General features: G+C 40.0%; 1 protein-coding gene across 1 annotated transcript; it reads left to right on the top strand.

Moving 5' to 3' along the window:
• The first annotated feature begins 559 nt into the window (after nucleotides 1-559).
• On the top strand, nucleotides 560-12,926 carry LOC140555875 (NACHT, LRR and PYD domains-containing protein 3-like). Its single transcript, XM_072679210.1, has 7 exons — nucleotides 560-2,484; nucleotides 4,486-4,659; nucleotides 6,321-6,491; nucleotides 7,659-7,829; nucleotides 11,293-11,466; nucleotides 12,093-12,139; nucleotides 12,300-12,926. Exons 1-7 carry the CDS (start codon nucleotides 578-580, stop codon nucleotides 12,842-12,844), a joined length of 3,189 nt encoding a protein of 1,062 aa, XP_072535311.1. The 5' UTR covers nucleotides 560-577; the 3' UTR covers nucleotides 12,845-12,926.
• The last annotated feature ends 5,294 nt before the right edge of the window (nucleotides 12,927-18,220 follow it).

Here is an 18,220-nt window from a genome sequence, read left to right as displayed (position 1 = left end):
ACTCCTATTCCATCATTCTATGTTCAGTTTCCTTTTGTGTCTTTTTTAAATACAGACAATATAACAGCCCTCCCGTCTGTGTACAAACTCAAACTCTGCACAATATCATAACCCACACACTCCATACTCCTGTTTTTTAATCACTTCCATCTGATAGCTAAATATCAGGGGACAAATGATGTTTTATAAATGATGACTTATGAAATGCTGCACTTCCACACACTGTTTGTCCTTCTGTTGAAGTAGAGTGTGGAGTTAGCTAGGAGGTTGTTTCACTTTGGTGTGTGCAGTCAACATTTCCCAAGCATTGTGGAAAACTGTGTTTAGTATGTGCTTAAAACAAAAACACAGTAGTCTGGACTTAGCTTTAGATGGTGTTTTACATTTAAGCATAACTGTCCTTGCCATTAGTATAGTAATGTTTTCTTTTATCTGTATTTTCTCAGAGTCTGAGATCTTGCAGATGTTTAAATGTTATATATATGAATATATATATAAATGTTACATATATTTGTGTTTGACCCCTGTCAGGCAGTGCCCCATAAAGGCAACCCTGCAGAGACATACACACACACTAATGAAGGGAAATGGAGACCTCCAGCAGGAGTCTTACCAACCAGTGGATGACATCTTGCTCACAATCTTGAAGAAACACAAATCCAGCATGAAGAACAAGTATGAGATCTTATGTGAGGGAATAAAAACTCCAGAGAACAAAACCCTCCTGAACAGGATTTACACTCAGCTCTACATCATAGAGGGAGAGAGTGACGGGGTGAATGAAGAACATGAGGTTTTACAGATGGAGAAAACATCCCACAAATACTTACAGGACTCTCCAATCAACTGCTTAGATATCTTTAAACCTCTACAAGGTCCTAAAGGAGGAGCAGAAGAAGGGGACGTTAGAGGTGTGAGGACTGAAGATGAAGAGCCAAAGGTCCAGAAGCTCAGAACAGTGCTGACTAAAGGCATTGCTGGGATTGGAAAAACTGTCTCTGTGCAGAAGTTCATTCTGGACTGGGCTGAAGGAAAAGCCAATCAGGATGTAGAGCTGATGTTTGTTCTTTCGTTCCGGGAGCTGAACCTGATTAAAGATGATCAGTACAGTCTTCATCAACTTCTGTGTGTCTTCCATCCTGAGCTCAAAGATCTGGACCCAAAGATCTATGATGTGTGTAAAGCTGTGTTCATATTTGATGGTCTGGATGAAAGCAGAATTCCACTGAAGTTTGGAGAGTGTGAGAAAGTGTCTGATGTAACCACGACATCATCAGTGAGTGTTTTGATCACAAACCTGATCAAAGGAGATCTGCTTCCCTCCGCCCTCATCTGGATCACCTCCCGACCAGCAGCAGCCAATCAGATCCCTCCTCAGTCCATCAACCGTGTAACAGAAATTGAGGGATTCAGCAACCCACAGAAGGAGGAGTACTTCAGGAAGAGGATCAGTGACCAAGACCAAGCCCAAAAGATCATCTCCCACATTAAGACAGCGAGGAGCCTCCACATCATGTGCCACATCCCCGTCTTCTGCTGGATCTCAGCCACTGTGCTTCAGAGAATCATGGAAGAAGACAGTGATCCAGAAATCCCTAAAACTCTGACTGGAATGTACTCCCACTTCCTGCTCACTCAGACCAGCATGAAGAAGGAGAAGTATGAGGAGGAAGAGGAGAGAGACCCACAGAAACTGCTGGAATCCAACAGAACCCAGCTTCTGAAACTGGCTGAACTGGCTTTCAAACAGCTGATGAAGGGCAATGTGATGTTCTATGAAGAGGACCTGAGAGAGAGTGGCATTGACGTCACTGAGGCCTCAGTGCATTCTGGGATCTTCACTGAGATCTTTAGGGAGGAGTGTGTGCTTTACCAGAGGAAGATCTACTGCTTTGTTCATCTGAGCTTTCAGGAGTTCCTGGCTGCTCTCTATGTGTTCCACTGCTACCAGATCAGGAACATGGAGGTTCTAGATAGGTTTAGAACATGGCGTGTAGAGTGGTCTGAGAACCTTAAATTGGAGGAGCTGCTGTGTGGAGCTGTGGATGAAGCTGTTCACAGTAGAAATGGACATCTGGATCTTTTCCTCCGATTCCTTCTGGGCATCTCACTGGAGTCCAATCAGAGAATCCTACAGGGTCTACTGACACCCACTCACACCAACTTAGAGAAAACCATAGAACACATCAAGAAAGTAATAAAATTGGATCAACAGCAATATAAGATTTCAACTGACAGATGCATCAATCTGTTCCTCTGTCTGTCTGAAATGAAGGACCAGTCTCTCTCCAGAGAGATTCCGGAGTATCTGAAATCAAAGAAAACCTCAGAAGAAAAATTCTCTCCTGGACAGTGTTCAGTACTCGCCTATATGCTAATGTCCTCAGAGGAGGTTCTGGATGAACTGGACCTGAAGAAATTCAACACATCAGAGGAGGGATATAGGAGACTGGTTCCAGCAGTGAGTGTCTGCAGAAAGGCCTTGTGAGTATTATATCTACATTAATTTAACACTGTGTTTATTTAATGTATCAATGTATGCATTACTATTTATTATTATATAATTTCTAAAACATTTATAAGCTTTCATTTCATAATTAACTAATCGTGACTTAATCCTGCATTTACAACTATAATTCACCTAATCTGTTAACAACACATTTACAGTCATCAGAATCAGAACGTTATGACCATCCTTGGTTTAAAATGAACTCTGTCCATTCTATCAGCTCCACTGAGCTTATAGGAGCACTATGTAGTTCTATACTTCCAGACTGTAGTCCATCTGTTTCTCTACATGTTAGCCTTCTTTCACCCTGTTCTTCAATGGTTAAGTCAGTCATGACCATATTTACAAACGGCTTTGAAGTTTAGGTGTTCTTCAGCCAAAACAATCACAAAAACAACCTTTAAAATTTAAAATGTGATCTACTAATTATTCTGCTTACACGATCTCAATGTTTTATAATTGCCGTTATAATGTTAATTTATATACTTTATAAGATATGAAACAGGCATAAAGCTTGCTCTGCTGGAGCATTCATTCATGAGTCAACAAATCAAGATGTTATGTATTTTCAGTGAATTTTCAGTTTGTAGTCTATGAGTAGTATATATATATATATATATATATATATATATATATATATATATATATATATATATATATATATATAAGCAAGTCCTAAACTGAATTTGACACAAATGCATACTGACAAGCCACAAGCTTTTGGAAGAATGCCATTTGGACAGATGAGACCAAACTTTTTGGCAAGTCACATCAGCTCTATAATCACAGATGCAAAAATTAATCATACAAAGCTATACTCCCATTGGAAAGGTTGTCGTAAGCCATCCGATAAGGTCCACTGGTAAACACCTGGAGTCCTTTCAGTTTGCATACAGGCAGGGACAGAGCCCTGGTGACACTACACTTACCTTTGTACACACACTTGTTAAGCACTTGCAGAAAGCCTAGTTATTCTAGGGTTTTATTTCTAGATTTTAGTTCAGCTTCTAATTTCATGCAGACACATATATTCTATTGCAGATCTGGATGTGGATGTTCTAATCTTGATGTGGAGAGCTAATTTTAAGGATTAAGAATGTTCTTTCTTATCTGCCCGTTTCTGTGAAAGGTGTTGTGTCTAAGCAACTTATTTTAAGTACAGGAGCACCCAGGGGTGTGTCCTGTCACTAGTCCTATTTAGCTTATATTGTAATGAGATGAAAATTCAAGACACTTCTTTTTATATTTATAAGTATGCAGATAATATGGCCTAGGTTGATCTCTTTTAAGAAGGGGACATGTGTAAAGATGCTGCATACATCAGATTGGCTGGTGGCTGGCTAATTAGCTGGTGTTTAATGTCCCAGCTTAAATACATAAAGTAATCAGCCAGTTGGAATTATTCCAAATTTTAAGTATTTAGGTATCCTACTTGATAGTAGAGGTTTTCAGCCACTTCTGAGCCTATATTTAAAAAAAGGCCATGCAGCACATGAACCTGCTGGGGAAAGTGAATAGTTTCTGTTTTAGCAGAGATACTTCTGCTGAGAGGTGCAGAAGTCTCACTGACAGTTACAGGAATCATTTGATTGCAGTGATAAACTATAAAGTTAAGGGTACCATCATTTCTGTCCAGGTCTGTTTTTAGCTTTAAAATTATTCTGTTGAACCACAATTGAAACTCAATGTCTTCAGTTGTTTCTGGGACCATTTTCTTTCTTTAAGAGTCGGCTACCATTCATTGTGTCCATGTGTGTAGCATTGTATTTATTTACTGAATTAATGTATTATTATTGTTGTTTTTTTATTATTATTGTTAAACCAGACAGCTAGCTCTACCTTACTGGTGTACTGCTAGAGACTGTAGCCCAACTGCTGATGCCCTGTTTGTGTTAGCCATCCTCTAATCTGAACAGCTTTATTTCATATGCCCTTATTAAACTGGACAGTGTTCTGTGTTCATTATTCTTTTACAGACTAGCTAACTCTTATCTCACTGAGGACTCCTATAAAATGATCTGCTCTGTTCTACAATCAGTAACCTCCCCCCTGAAAGAGCTGGACCTCAGTAACAATGACCTGCAGGATTCAGGAGTGGAGCTGCTCTCTGCTGGACTGAAGAGTTCACACTGTAAACTGGAGACACTCAGGTAGGAGTGAATTAATGAATGAAATTATTTCTACATAGAAAAAATAAGCAGAGGTGGTGTAGTTTAGCTCAAAACACCTCTTTATCAGAACAATGTGAAAACACCCAGAATATGTAGTGTGTAATTCAGAAATGCTGCTGTAGAAAAGTCCAGTAACTATCCTAAACTGAGCTGATGGTGAAGTTTCAGTACTGCTGTACAGGAAGCGCCTGGCTGGAGAGAATGAACAGTAGCTACAGACGGAGGAGAAAGCCTGAATAAATTAGTGGAGAAGCTTAACGAGAGCAGATGCTTCTAGACGAGTTTACTGCATGATAGAACTAAGCTGATAACATCCCACCGTGCTCTGTGACATGTAGAAAAATACTGACCAGGCCCAGTTTGTCTTTGTTTTAGATGAAGGTGGTGCTTACCTGACCAGTGTTTCACTGACTAACAGACCTGTGAGTTTCAGATCTGTGGAAATTATATTAGTGAGCATGGCTGGAGATTAGGTTAGAGTGATGTTTGTGTATTAGTGCAATATGAAAGATATGAAAAAACATAGAAGATCAGCTGTTCCTTAATTAGCTGAGAATGACAGTAAGGATGTGATCAGTGTCCATAAGAACAGTCCATCCACAGCTACACAGAGAGAGAGAGAGAGGTAATACAGCAGGCCTGCAGTGCAGAAACACCTCATTAAAAAATACATGTGTAAAAACTACAGACACTGCTTTATAAGTTCAGATGTTCATTCTGTAGCTTCCCCTCCTCATGTGGCATACACAAAGAGACTGACCTGAATTACAGGAACCAGATCTCATTTCAGTTGAACACCTGAGTGGGAGTTTGCGTTGGACAACACTCTCCACCACCATCGTTAAAATGCTAATCTAGGGAATATCATTTGGAAGAACAGTGTTATATCCCTGCAGTACAGTTCCAGACAATGTAGAATCTCTGACCAGGTGCACTGGTGCATTGTTCTGGTAGGTCATGGTGGCACACTTACTAAAACATATGTTGGAATTTCCTTAAATTTGTCATCTCTCTGCACCATTGTACTTTGATTATGCATTGTTCCCCAAGTATTTAAGGTAATTATTTCTACTTCACATGTAAAATTAAGTAAACTGAATACTTGTAGACCAGTGTATAACTGTAACATAACACACAGATTTAGAATAAAGAAGAGGCTTTACTACAAGGGTCATAATGCAAAGTCGTGGTCACAAAACAGGCTAGGGTCAGTTCCTAATAGTAAGAGAGATTAAACATTACAGGTGAACACATCCAAATGGGCAAGGCAGAAACCTAATCACAAATGCAAGGAAGTTGAATCTAAGATACAAAACACAAGCAGTAAGTCAGTAAGTGAAATAACAACACAAAAATAAATTCTTAGTAGATCACCAAACGGGATACAACACCAAATCTAAGTATACAACCTGGGTTTATATACCATGCTAATCAGAAATGCTACAGGTGACAATAATCAGAACTTAGGTGATTGAGAGCATGGATGGAGGCTTGGATTTATGTGATTGTGCATGTGGTCTCCCAGAGGATTCTGGGATATTGAATCTGGAACTGCCGAGTCACTCAGCGGAGTCGTGACAATAATCTAAAGTGAATCTGGAGAATTGTGTTACCCTGTACTGTAATTATTCTTTCTATAGACTAACTGGCGGTAAACTCACCATAAGCTCCTGTGAAAAACTAGCATCAGTTCTACAATCAGTAAACTCCCTGAAAGATCTGGACCTCAGTAACAATGACCTGCAGGATTCAGGTGTGGAGCTGCTCTCTGCTGGACTGAAGAGTCCTCACTGTAAACTGGAGACACTCAGGTGAGCTTTCTTTGAATTTCACTGGCAAAGACATCCATGTGGGTGCCAGCAGATGTACATATTAAATGTTAAAAATTCCCTAGTCAAAATGTCTGTCAACATGTTAAACAACCTTAGTGAATTACTTTGGTTTGAGAAAAGTTTGGGCACTGCAAAAGATTTGAGCTCTCATAATCTTAATTATCTAGCTAGAGCTGTGGCTTGTTTACAATCATTAGTCCAGGTGAAAGTCCAGGTGGCGCAAATTTCAAAGTACTCTGGACATTAACATAACTGATGCCCACAAAGCAGGAGAAGACTATAAGAAGATAGAAAGAGCCGTTACCTCAGTTCCTAATGGAATTAAGAACTGGCGGTTAATAGGAATGGTGCAGGTCAGAGAGATATTTTAAGAAAACTGCTAGTAAGATTGCTGGAAAGGGAAACCCAAACCTCCGTTTTGCAGAAAAAGAGCTTCTGAAAGATTGATCAGACTCAGAGGAGTTGTTGTGCACTGATCTATGACCTTCATCAGTCTTTACAAGCCTGATGCATTGAAGTGAAAATACTAATTTCTGACTGCAGTGAGTGAAGATTTGTTTGGAGAAAGGTAGGTGTGTATTTTTAGAAAAAGCACACCTCTCCATTTGTTAAGCACTGGGTGGATCGATCATGCTTTTGGCATGTGTTAAAGCCAGTGACACTGGGAAGATGAAGATAAAAAGAAGAGGAGCTTATACAGCAGGATAATGATCCTAAACACACCTCAACATCCACAATGGACTACCTCAAGAGAAGCAAGCTGGAGGTTTTACAATAACCCTCACAGTCCACTGACCCAAAACATCTTTGAGCATCTGTGGCTAGATCTTAAAAGAGCAGAGCAGCAAAACGACTCAAGAACCTCAAATATCTAGAACCTTCTGCAGAAACATTGGGTGAAAATCCAACAAACAAAAACTAAAAAGACCCTTAGCTGCTAGTAAAAAGTGTTTACAAGCTGTGATACTCACCAAAGATCTTATACATACAGGGGGGCCGAACTTTTGCTTCAAGCCCTTTTTCTAAGTTGTTATTTTAGTTGAGATTTTAACTAGGAGTGCCCAAGCTTTTGCCAGCCACTGTACATATGACATACATGACTCCCTCACTGCTGTATGGTCAGTTTCAGTTTTTTTCACTTTGCAGGCTGGCTTTGTGTAGTCTTGGGGGGGAAACATGTGAAACTCTCTCCTCAGTTCTCCAATCAGTAAACTCCCTGAAAGATCTGGATCTCAGTAATAATGACCTGCAGGATTCAGGAGTGGAGCTGCTCTCTGCTGGACTGAAGAGTCCTCACTGTAAACTGGAGACACTCAGGTAAACCTTTTGTTAATTGTGAGATTTTAAGTGATATCTCAACATAATGATATTCAACAATGGAGAGATAGGGTAGGTATGTACATTTCAGTTTGTCAGAAAATGAGAGGTAACAGTTTTGTGAATCGGAGTAAAAATGTAGATGTTTGTAGTGTTTTGTCCATAGGCACAATCAGTCTGTGAATGGTGTGTGAGCAATATTGGCATTGGGTTAGGGTCAGGGTTACAATCTTGATATCTTGAATCTTATATAGGGCTACAGGTAGTCACTGTGCTGTTTGGTGACATGGTGTGTACCACACTCAACATGGACCAGAGGAAGAGAAGGAAAGAGTTGTCTCAGGAGATTAGAAAGAAAATTATAGACAAGCAAGTTAAAGGTAAAGGTTATAAGATCATCTCCAAGCAGCTTGATGTTCCTGTGACTACAGTAGCACATATTATTCAGAAATTTAAGATCCATGGAACTGTAGCCCACCTCCCTGGACGTGGCCGCAGGAGGAAAAGAGATGGATAATATGAATGGTAACAAAAGAGCCCAGAAAAACTTCTAAAGAGATTAAAGGTGAACTTCAAGCTCAAGGAATATTAGTGTCAAATCGCACCTTTTACCTCAGTAGCTCTTAGAGGACTACTCAAACATGATTCAAAGCAATTCCTTCCCCTTCCTATGTTTGGGTGCTTGGATAAAAAATTAAATGGACTCTTCATGCAGAAGTTCTACTCACATTCTCGATTCAGTAGTGAATTCAGTCACCAATTTATCAAGAGGCCTCCCATCCACAGCTCACAGAGACAAGGGACGATTAGCCTTGGTCAATGAAGTTTCCTGCAGCTCCAGAGTCAGAATCAATGCTGAAACAGACTCGGAACCCAAAGGCAACTGTACTTTAATATATCATATAATCATATATCTATTGTTTATGACCGGTTGCATTAGAGAATTCCCTTCTAATGTCCTAGCCTGGCTAGAATATTTGGGGCAGAAAAAATGCATGTGATCAGAACCTCCACAAAAAAAGCTGTAAATGCTCCCTATATCATCTTTGTCTTTCTTCTTAAGACAAATGGGCTCTCCCAAATTCCACAGGCTCTGGATCCATAGCAGTGTTCTTGACTTAAACTCATAGGCCTGTATGATGTCAATCTACATTTATCCCCTAGTGGATTTTCCAGAGTATTGGCAAATTGGATTAACCCATTCAGATTCATAGCAGTTCCACAAACAGTCATTTGCACCTGCAAATTTGGCCTTAAACCTCTCCGAAAGACAGTCAAAAGCGCTATTTCACTACAACCACTCTCAGCTGCAATAGTTCTAAATTTGAGTACATAGTCAGCAGCAGGTTGATTACATTGTTTTATTTCACATAGCTGGGATCCCACATCACAACCAGCCGTAGGATGATCAAACACGGGTGAACAGCCCGGGTCAAAACCGTGAGAACAGTCCAAAGAACCTCGCAAACAAGCCATGACTTGATCCAAAGCACAGTAGTCAAAAAGCAAGGCAAGAACAACCCACTCAGAAATGCAGGGAAAAACAAAAAACAAGACTTTGCAAAGAAGACTGCTAGACAAAGAGTTTTAAATCTAAGATGGCCGACACAGGAAACACGTGACCGGTCTTAAAATTCAGGTGAGAGCAACCTCCAGTGGTGTGGAGGGCTATTGGCAGCAGATCTGACACCATAACCCTATGTGGCTTTCTGAGAGTCTTAATCTTAATTTAATCTTGTGTCTTTGTCCATTTTCAGAAGAGAGATTACAGATGGTTGTGTTAAAATCAATAGTCATCTGGTATTCATTAAAACATCTAGGCCCAGCAGGATTGGAAAAGCAAGGTCTGCAACAATTAAAATATACAATGGTAGCTGATAGAATTGCCCCTTCAGCCTGTACTCCCATTCAGTGGTACCCAAAGTTCACAGATATAATGTTTTGTCCATTATAGGGTTTTCAAACTTCTGATGGATGCTTCAGTTCTATCTACCAGGACTCTTAAATGAGAGAGTGAGTGCTTGCTACGAATATCTATGAGTACCGTAGTGTAATGGAATTTTACCAGAAGAGGTAGAGAAAAGGGGGTAGGCTAGATTGTTTACTGGTTGGGAATCTTTACTTGGCCCTGTTTCTTTTTGTTGCTATCCTCAGTTTTGGCTTGTGACCAGTACATTTTAGCATCAGATCTAGACCATCATTAGGTCTAGAGTCCCAATGTGAACCACTACAGCACTTTATAGCCTTGCACAGATTTTCTGATTTACACTCATCATATTTACAAAAACTACACAACCAGTACCTATCCTGTATATCATATTTGAACCTTTGAGCTTAAAGCAGTCTTTGAGTCTCTGGTTAAAACAAAAGGACTGATCTCAATGTGTGAGCAGTTTGAGTCTGAGCAATGTTATTTCTTTAGTCACAGCCTTAATCCATGTGGAACAGTCATTGTAGAATTCCAACATTAGCAGATACAGAGCATTTGGTCAGAGACCTTCTCTTGTTCATAGTCCATCTGACCATACCGTAAAAGGTAGTAGCAAGAAGGAAAGGTGAAAGTTTTATTGAGTGTAAAACCTGTTTTTTGACACTTCTAAAAAAAGTGTAATGTGTTTCCTTCAGCGAGGATTGTGCACTATTCAACTCACCCCACTCTGTGGTTTTGCTGTTCAAACTGACTTGGGGCACATGGTGTAGGACAGCACTCCCAGGTGCAGGGCAAGACATTTGAGGAGTCAGGCTTTGGTCAGGAACTTGTGGTTGTGAGTTTGACTCTTGCTTCAGTTCCTTGAGGTGTTTGCTATGTTCTCCCTCTGTCTGTCTGGGTTCCCTCTGGGTACCCATGAATAGTTGTGTGTGGTACCATGTGAAAAATTGTTTTCTGACCAACTGTAACCCTGACCAGGAAGAAGCGGCTAAGATGATTCATTGATTGATTGCTTGCCTTGCTTTGTTTAGCTTGTACAGAGGTTCACAAAGTGTGCTGCAATTTTCTGATTCTCCTCTGGGCAACATCCAAACAATGAAAAACTGTCACTGTAAAATACTTCATTAGCTTTAAGCTAAATACAAAAACAAAACCACTTTGCAGATGTTGTCTGCATGAAATCTGTACTACTTTAACTGTGAGGTTGGCAGATATTTTTAATCCTAATCTTTTCTAGACTAAGGGTTTGATCATTTTTTCTCAGCTCTTATCAGCTTCTCTTTTCTTTTATGTTCTTTTAATTGTGGTGATTGGATCCCTTCATACGAATGTTTTCTGTTAGCTTGGCCAGGTTAATTGAAGCATGTCTGTGTTAATCATCTTAATTTCCTCAATAATTGAATTTGGTTATGTTACTTGAGTAACTAAGGTGCAGTTGTTTGTCACTCAGTTGTTTTCATGCTGGATAGTTGCACTTCACAACTAATTGAAATAATATAAATATAATCTGTTCATTTCCCTTCCTTTCTGCAGATTGTCTGGTTGTATGGTTACAGATAAAGGCTGTTCTTCTCTGGCTTCAGCTCTGAAATCAGATCTCTCCTATGTAAAAGAGCTGGATTTGACATATAATCACCCAGGAGAGTCTGGAATGAAGCTGCTCTCAGATCTACTTCAGGATCCAAACTCTAAACTGGAAACACTCAGGTATGCAGAGCTGTGTGTGTATGCCAGCCTGAACTATATTATAAATGTCATTATTATTTTATAATCATCTGCTATAATCACTCAGTAAAAGAAAAAGCAAAAGTTTATGTTGTACATTTTACTGTAGACGTGTTTTACTGTACATGTGTCTGGCTTCAGAGTTTCTAATTAGTCAGTAAGTTTAGTACGTTTAGGGTTGTTACCATATATTTACTGCATGATGGTCAAACAATATCATGGTAACATAATTCTTTGTTTTCGAAAGGTGAATATAACTTGCATATTTGTTCAAGAATGGTAAAAAAAACATAAAAACATAGCAAAAAGATGAAGTCTCCTTTCACACAAGGTGTAGCCTATGGTATACTAGTATCCCTTATGTTTCTAATATAGATTTGACGTCTGCTTATTTGGGCTCTATGTCTGTTGTGACTTTGTTGTGAGTCCTATTAGTAAAGCTTTATTTGCACATGCATCCTGCCTCAACCCTAACATTACATGAAACATCAGATTAAACAGGGAAGCATCAATAGAGTATAGGGGTATGCCTGAAGGCCAGTCTGGTTTGTGGCCTTTCTGGGAGGGGGGAAGTCAATAATCCACAGTAATAATGTCTGTGTCTTTAGGATGCAACATGAGGGGATAAACAGAATAAAAGCAGATTTAAAGAAATGTAAGTTCACTGTGTTCAGTGTGACACACAAACACACACAAATACTCATAATTAATCTCACTCACACACAAATGAATCTGAGCAAATAAAATTATAACTAATATCTGTGTGTGTGTGTGTGTGTGTGTGTGTGTGTGTGTGTGTGTGTGTGTGTGTGTAGATGCCTGTTATCTCAAACTGGACCCAAACACAGCCCACAAACTCCTCACTCTGTCTGAGGAGAACAGAAAGGTGGAGAGTGTGAGAGAAGATCAGCCGTATCCTGAACATCCAGATAGGTTTAAAAACTGTCTGCAGGTCCTAAGTGTGGAGAGTCTGACTGGACGCTGTTACTGGGAGGCTGAGTGGAGTGGGAGTGGGGCTGGTATTGCAGTGTCCTACAGAGGGATCTGCAGGAAAAGAGGGGCATACAGCTGGTTTGGAGAAAATAAATTGTCCTGGAGTCTGTTCTGTACTGCTGAGAGAAGCGTTGACCTCGATATCAGTCACTGTGTCAGGCATAATAATTTAGAAATACCCATACGTGTCCTTCCTCCCGGGTCCCACAGAGTGGGGGTGTATCTGGATCGGCCGGCTGGCACTCTGTCCTTCTACAGCGTCTCACCTGATACACTGACCCACTTACACACCTTCAGAACCACCTTCACTGAGCCGCTCTACGCTGGGTTCTGGATTGGTAATGATTCCTCTGTGTGTGTAGGATAGAACAATGTGTAGATCATTACGACTGTGTGTGTGTTTGTTAAATTCACTTGATTCCATTGTGTAAATCAATTCCACACAAACTGTTACATCACCACAACACAAATTAATAATGTAATTAATAATGTAATTAAGAGTAATTGTGCTGATGGAACATATTTCAGTCATGTGGATCATCTCTCTTTGTGTTTTCACACAACAAATTAGCACTAATTTTCACTAATTTTAACACAGACACATATTTTCTTAAAATGTTGAATAAAGCACCATTCTGTATCAGTTGTATCCTAAAACAGCAGCGTTAGAATCATGTTTAGAGGTCTACATTTCTTTATACAATAAATTATACTGTACTCACACGTACTTTAATTGTACTTCTTACTTTTATTTGGTATGGTACTTGTTCAGATGAAAGGCAACACTTTTTTGCTGTATGATAAATACATATCAGTAAATATGTAATAATTATGAATAATTTTCTGATATAAAGTCACCCTAACACCACACAAGTCCATTGTTTTGCTTGGGTGTACTGATAGTCATTGATACATAAAGTGAACTTTAACATAGTTAGTAATGCATGGTGGGCAATAGGTTTAAGGCAGGTAGCAGGAGATCCTGATGGTCTTCAGCATCATGCTGGATAGGTAGGGCAGTCATTAATTAGGAACAAAGAGCTAGAATTAGTTCTGATTGGATTTATGGAGAACAGAGAAAGTGAACATTATCAGAGTGTGTCTGGCAACTCCGGCAGGTCTGACTATGACAGTCTAATTAAAAGGAGAGAGCCAGAAGGTAACACAGACACTGGAGCTCCCTGAAACACTGGCATCCACTTGTCCACAGACCTGAGAGATTGAGAGGAAGCAGCTCCAGCATCTCAGTGTACTACAATTCCCTGTGTCTGTGACCCCCTGGACCTACTACCTTTATCTAAGAAACATTAATTACCAAAAGCTAAACTAAACAGATGAGGCCTAGATTTAAAGATGTGTCTGTGTCCCGAACATTATCTGCAAGGTTATTTAAATTATTATTTTTTTTGCATCATACAGGGATAAGCCATTTCTTAGCCTGGCAAATATGAAGAAAAGCTTTCCTAGTAATATGAGCTAATATGTTAGTCAAATTATAGATCTGAATCAAATATGACACCAAGATTTTTAGCTCCTGAACCAGAAATAGTTAAATTAGCAACGTGATTCAATGTGTTACTTGAATCTTACTTCAGTGCAGTAAAATGTTGGTCATACAAGTCTTCAAGGTTATAGTTTTAACACCCAATGAGGAGCTGGTGCAGGCACGCACCAATGAGGGGTATGAGGGTGCAAGGACGAGTAATAGGAAGGGCCTGTGTGAGAGTGTGTGTGTAGCTACACTAAAGTGGTGGGCTTGAATTGAGTGGGCAATCCTATGAAGCTCAAATCAATCAAATCAGGTTTATTGACAAACACAGGTGTAAAGATGAGTAATATCTGTATATTTTTAAAACATGACTAGCGTGTATATTTGGTACAGTGCAGTAGTGTGTGCATAGTGTAAATGAAGGTGTATAGACAATACACAAATGATTGTGTATTTATTTCTGCGAGGGAAAGTGCACCTATGATTTTTTCACTGTGATGTGACCATAAACCTGATTGGATTGATTTGAACTGCATAATTGTTTGGAAATGGTCCACAGGGAAACAAGTCGTTGGGAAAATAATCAGATGGAGAACAAAAAAGCTTTAACTAGCATAGGGCAGAATATGACTTTAGATATTTTAGCTGGTCTTCCAGCATGACCAACTTTACCAGGCTAGTCAACCAGTATCATCAAGCTCATCAACCAGCTAGTCATACTGGCCAGGCTGGTCAAAGTACAGGTGTTGTTGATAGTGAGTGTAAATAAGTAAACAGATCCTCTACAGCAAAGAGCAAAGAATATTAAGCTTAATCTGAGACAGCAGTTGCGATACGGCTACCGGTGTCCAGTAGTCCTGATCTGAGCGCAGCAATCCGGCTGTGGTGATCAACCGTAGTCATCTACTGAAGTGCTCAGCCTGCAGGAGATCCAGCCGCAGTGATCCGACTGAGGTGATCGGACTACCAGTGTCCAGAATATATCCATCAATATATGGATATCCATCAATATCCAGGATTAGGTAAACATCAGGCCATATGTAGTTCCACAAACAGTAGATGCCCATCTACCGGCAGATTGATTGAAAAGATGAGAAGCCTGTAGAGGCAGCCCCTATCTGGCCCCAAGTAACATTCTGGTGACAAGCTGCATCTTATTATGACTTCTTCCCATCACTTTGTAGTCATTGAAAGGTAAAAATGTAAAGAGGAGCACAGGGAGAGCTGGTGTAGAACGTAAGACATTGAACATGGAACATGGAGGTCTGGATATAACAGTGGGGATAACATTGTATGTTGCACAATTGTAGACCTACGGTATGACTGAAGGAGTAATACTTGTGAATGAACCTGAACACAAGAAACCATAAAACCATAAGTTAGAGATTCTCCAGCAGTGCACTAACATAAGGAGAGTGTAAGCAGCCTTGCAATATTAAAACATGAAGAATTGGATGATTGCTGGCGTACTGCAAAATTACCAAGTTTAAGTGCCAGGTCTCATAGTTATTAACAAATGAATTTACAGACTGCAGTTGTATATGGATAAGGTAATGCAGAAGAGGGTGAAACCTAAACCTTTTGCCATGTAACTGTCAAATGAATCTAGTGCAGTAACAGATCAAACCAAGATTAACACTGAAGGCAAACTGACTTTGGGAGGGGGTCCCCCGCAGACAAAGGAGCAAGAAAACGCCCGCGGCCACGCAGAAAAATTTGACGTCATGTCTTAAAGCAGCAAAACAGCATGTAATTAAAGGTCTTTTAACACAGGTGGTGGCTGGTGATTGGCTAAAGGACAGTGATGCTGCAGTAAAGTCTCCTGGCAGAACTAGGTAGAACTTTTGCTAGAGCTTTGATTTCTTTAAACTGATGTCGAACTCACTGGGCCGGTTTCCAGGACAGGGATAAAGTCTAGCTGTGTACTAAATTTTCCTTTCAATGAGAAATGTTCTATTCAAACTGCCGTATAGTCCAGGACTAGACTTAATCTGTCTAGAAAACAGACCATGGTTCTAGTTAGTGATACTGAAGATACTGAAGTGATATTTGGTAGAGTGTTGTGTAACTGATTTTATTAACTGCATTATTACTGTACACAGTTGTACAAATATCACGATTTCATGAGTGAAAAAAAGAAACTTGAGATGCATTTCCCAAAAATGATTAATATTAATAAGAATGACATCAGATTCATTTACAATTATCTGTAAATAATATTGTTATTGCTTTTTTTAAATAATTATTTATATTGTGTTTATAGTGTAAATTATTTATCTAAGTTTTTGTAACTGAGTGTCTTGCTGTCCCTTTCTACTGTAACACTGAATTTCCCCACTGTGGGACTAATAAAGGACTATCTTATCTTATCTAAGAATGCCAGTTTCCCAAAAGTCTTCTTATTCTCCAAAATTATGAAATAGTTTTAAGTAGTTCTTTGTTGTCTCCACCTCTACATTTACAAATACATGTGCTCATTATTATATTACAAAAAGAATCTATAGGCAACTAATTATTATACCTAATAATAATAATAATAATAATAATAATAAGTGTTTAAATTACTGGCATAAAAAACATTATACTTTGTCATGATCTATCAGGTCTGACAAAGAGGGTGAACGGTCATGGGGATGGACCAAAGCGAGAGTGCTTTATTAAGCAACACAACAGGGGTAAACAAGAGAAACACAGCAAACGTTACAGGGATAACTGGCCAACTAAAAAACAACCGTGACAACAGAACCGGGGCAAAACCTGAGGCTGGTGAGGTACAAGGGCTAGGCCAGCGAGCCAGGGATGAGCCAGAACAATAACACTAAGCAAAACCTGCAGGCCGAGCCTGGGGAAAGCAGATAAACACTAAAGACTGTGATTAAGCTTCGTGAGAGAAGCTGAGTGAGTTAGGCTCACACTCGTGACTCAGCCCCTAAAGGTTCCTACGGTTCCTCGGGTGAAGTGAGTCAGCTCGGTTCAGCGGGTTCTCAGGAATCACCAAGCTCCTTCGGTTCCCTTCAACTCTCTGAGTACATCGCTGAGCCCAACGGATTCAGCCTGCTCAACAGATCCACAAGATCCAACACGGAGTCTAATTCTCTGCCCTGGCTGCTGGCGCTAGCCCTCCTTAAACACACCAGCCACAGGTGGAACATATTAACATACCGTGAAGACACACACATGAACACAACACATACATGAACACAACACACACATGAACACAACACACACATGAAGCGTGCACGGAACATAACTGTCAACATAAAGAGTCCTTTTCAACATAAGAGTCTGCGATAACATGACATGACCGGGGCAGTGGTGCTCAGCGGTTAGAGCGCCGGGCTATCGATGATGGTTGTGGGTTCAATTCCCGGGCTTGGCAAGCTGCCACTGTTGGGCCCTTGAGCCCTTTACCCTCTCTGCTCCCCGGGCGCTGGAGTTGGTGATATACTTGCAATTCCATATATCGACTATCCTAGAGATAAGCATATAGCCTTTCATGCATCAGTCCAGAAGAATGACAAATCAGCAGCACAAACACAAACTTTTCAAGATGAAGAAATTGATCAAAACAAAACTAAAAAATACCTCCCAAATACCCCAAAATCATTCAGCAAATAAATTCTTGTACTTCAATAAAGTTATTAGTTTCATGTAAATAAAAAGATGTCTGTCCCTCCAACATGGACGAAAGCCTGGTTTGTCTTGGCTGAAGTTGCAAGCACTTGTGTGAACCTGCACAGACCTTAGCGCTGATCCGGCACTAAGTGGCTCTGACCCAGCAGCACTGGGCACTGAGGGGTCTGTTTCTCAAAGGTTTTAACCAAACTTTGCTGAAACAGTCTGATTGTATGCTGAATTAATGAATTAGACTTTTTAATCACAGACATGAGTAAATATGTCCCACCGTTCAACTCCAGTTCAGCTCGTGTTTTATTGGCTGTATTAAAAATGGCAGGGAGGTTTTTCAGCTGGAGCTGAACATGATTACCCTGGGTGGAGTGGGAACAGTGTCAGTGTGTTTGGGTGGATTTAGGAAAGGGCATCAGCCTTAGCCATTTAGCCGTTTTACTCTACTGTCTATGCTTCAACATTAATAAACGATATGATGAATGACTATAATAATAACACCTTTTCTCTCCACTTTCATAGATTCAAACATGGGTTTATTTTAGTCGCAACCTGGGAGGTTTAGAACAGAAAAGAGGGCACTTTAAAACATCTGCTGTGGCTGAATTTTACCACTGACTGTCCAAG

Source organism: Salminus brasiliensis, chromosome 5 (genome assembly GCF_030463535.1).
Source record: "Salminus brasiliensis chromosome 5, fSalBra1.hap2, whole genome shotgun sequence".
NCBI lineage: Eukaryota > Metazoa > Chordata > Actinopteri > Characiformes > Bryconidae > Salminus > Salminus brasiliensis.
This window is presented reverse-complemented; position numbering and strand designations above follow the sequence as displayed.

What these genes read in the sequence shown, in the direction of transcription:
- LOC140555875 (XM_072679210.1), top strand. Translation starts at nt 578, where the DNA reads ATGAAGGGAAATGGAGACCTCCAGCAGGAGTCTTACCAACCAGTGGAT. An exon ending in TGTAAACTGGAGACACTCAG is followed by an intron (nt 4,660 to 6,320) that starts GTAGGAGTGAAT and finishes TTCTTTCTATAG; the next exon opens with ACTAACTGGCGGTAAACTCA. An exon ending in TCTAAACTGGAAACACTCAG is followed by an intron (nt 11,467 to 12,092) that starts GTATGCAGAGCT and finishes CTGTGTCTTTAG; the next exon opens with GATGCAACATGAGGGGATAA.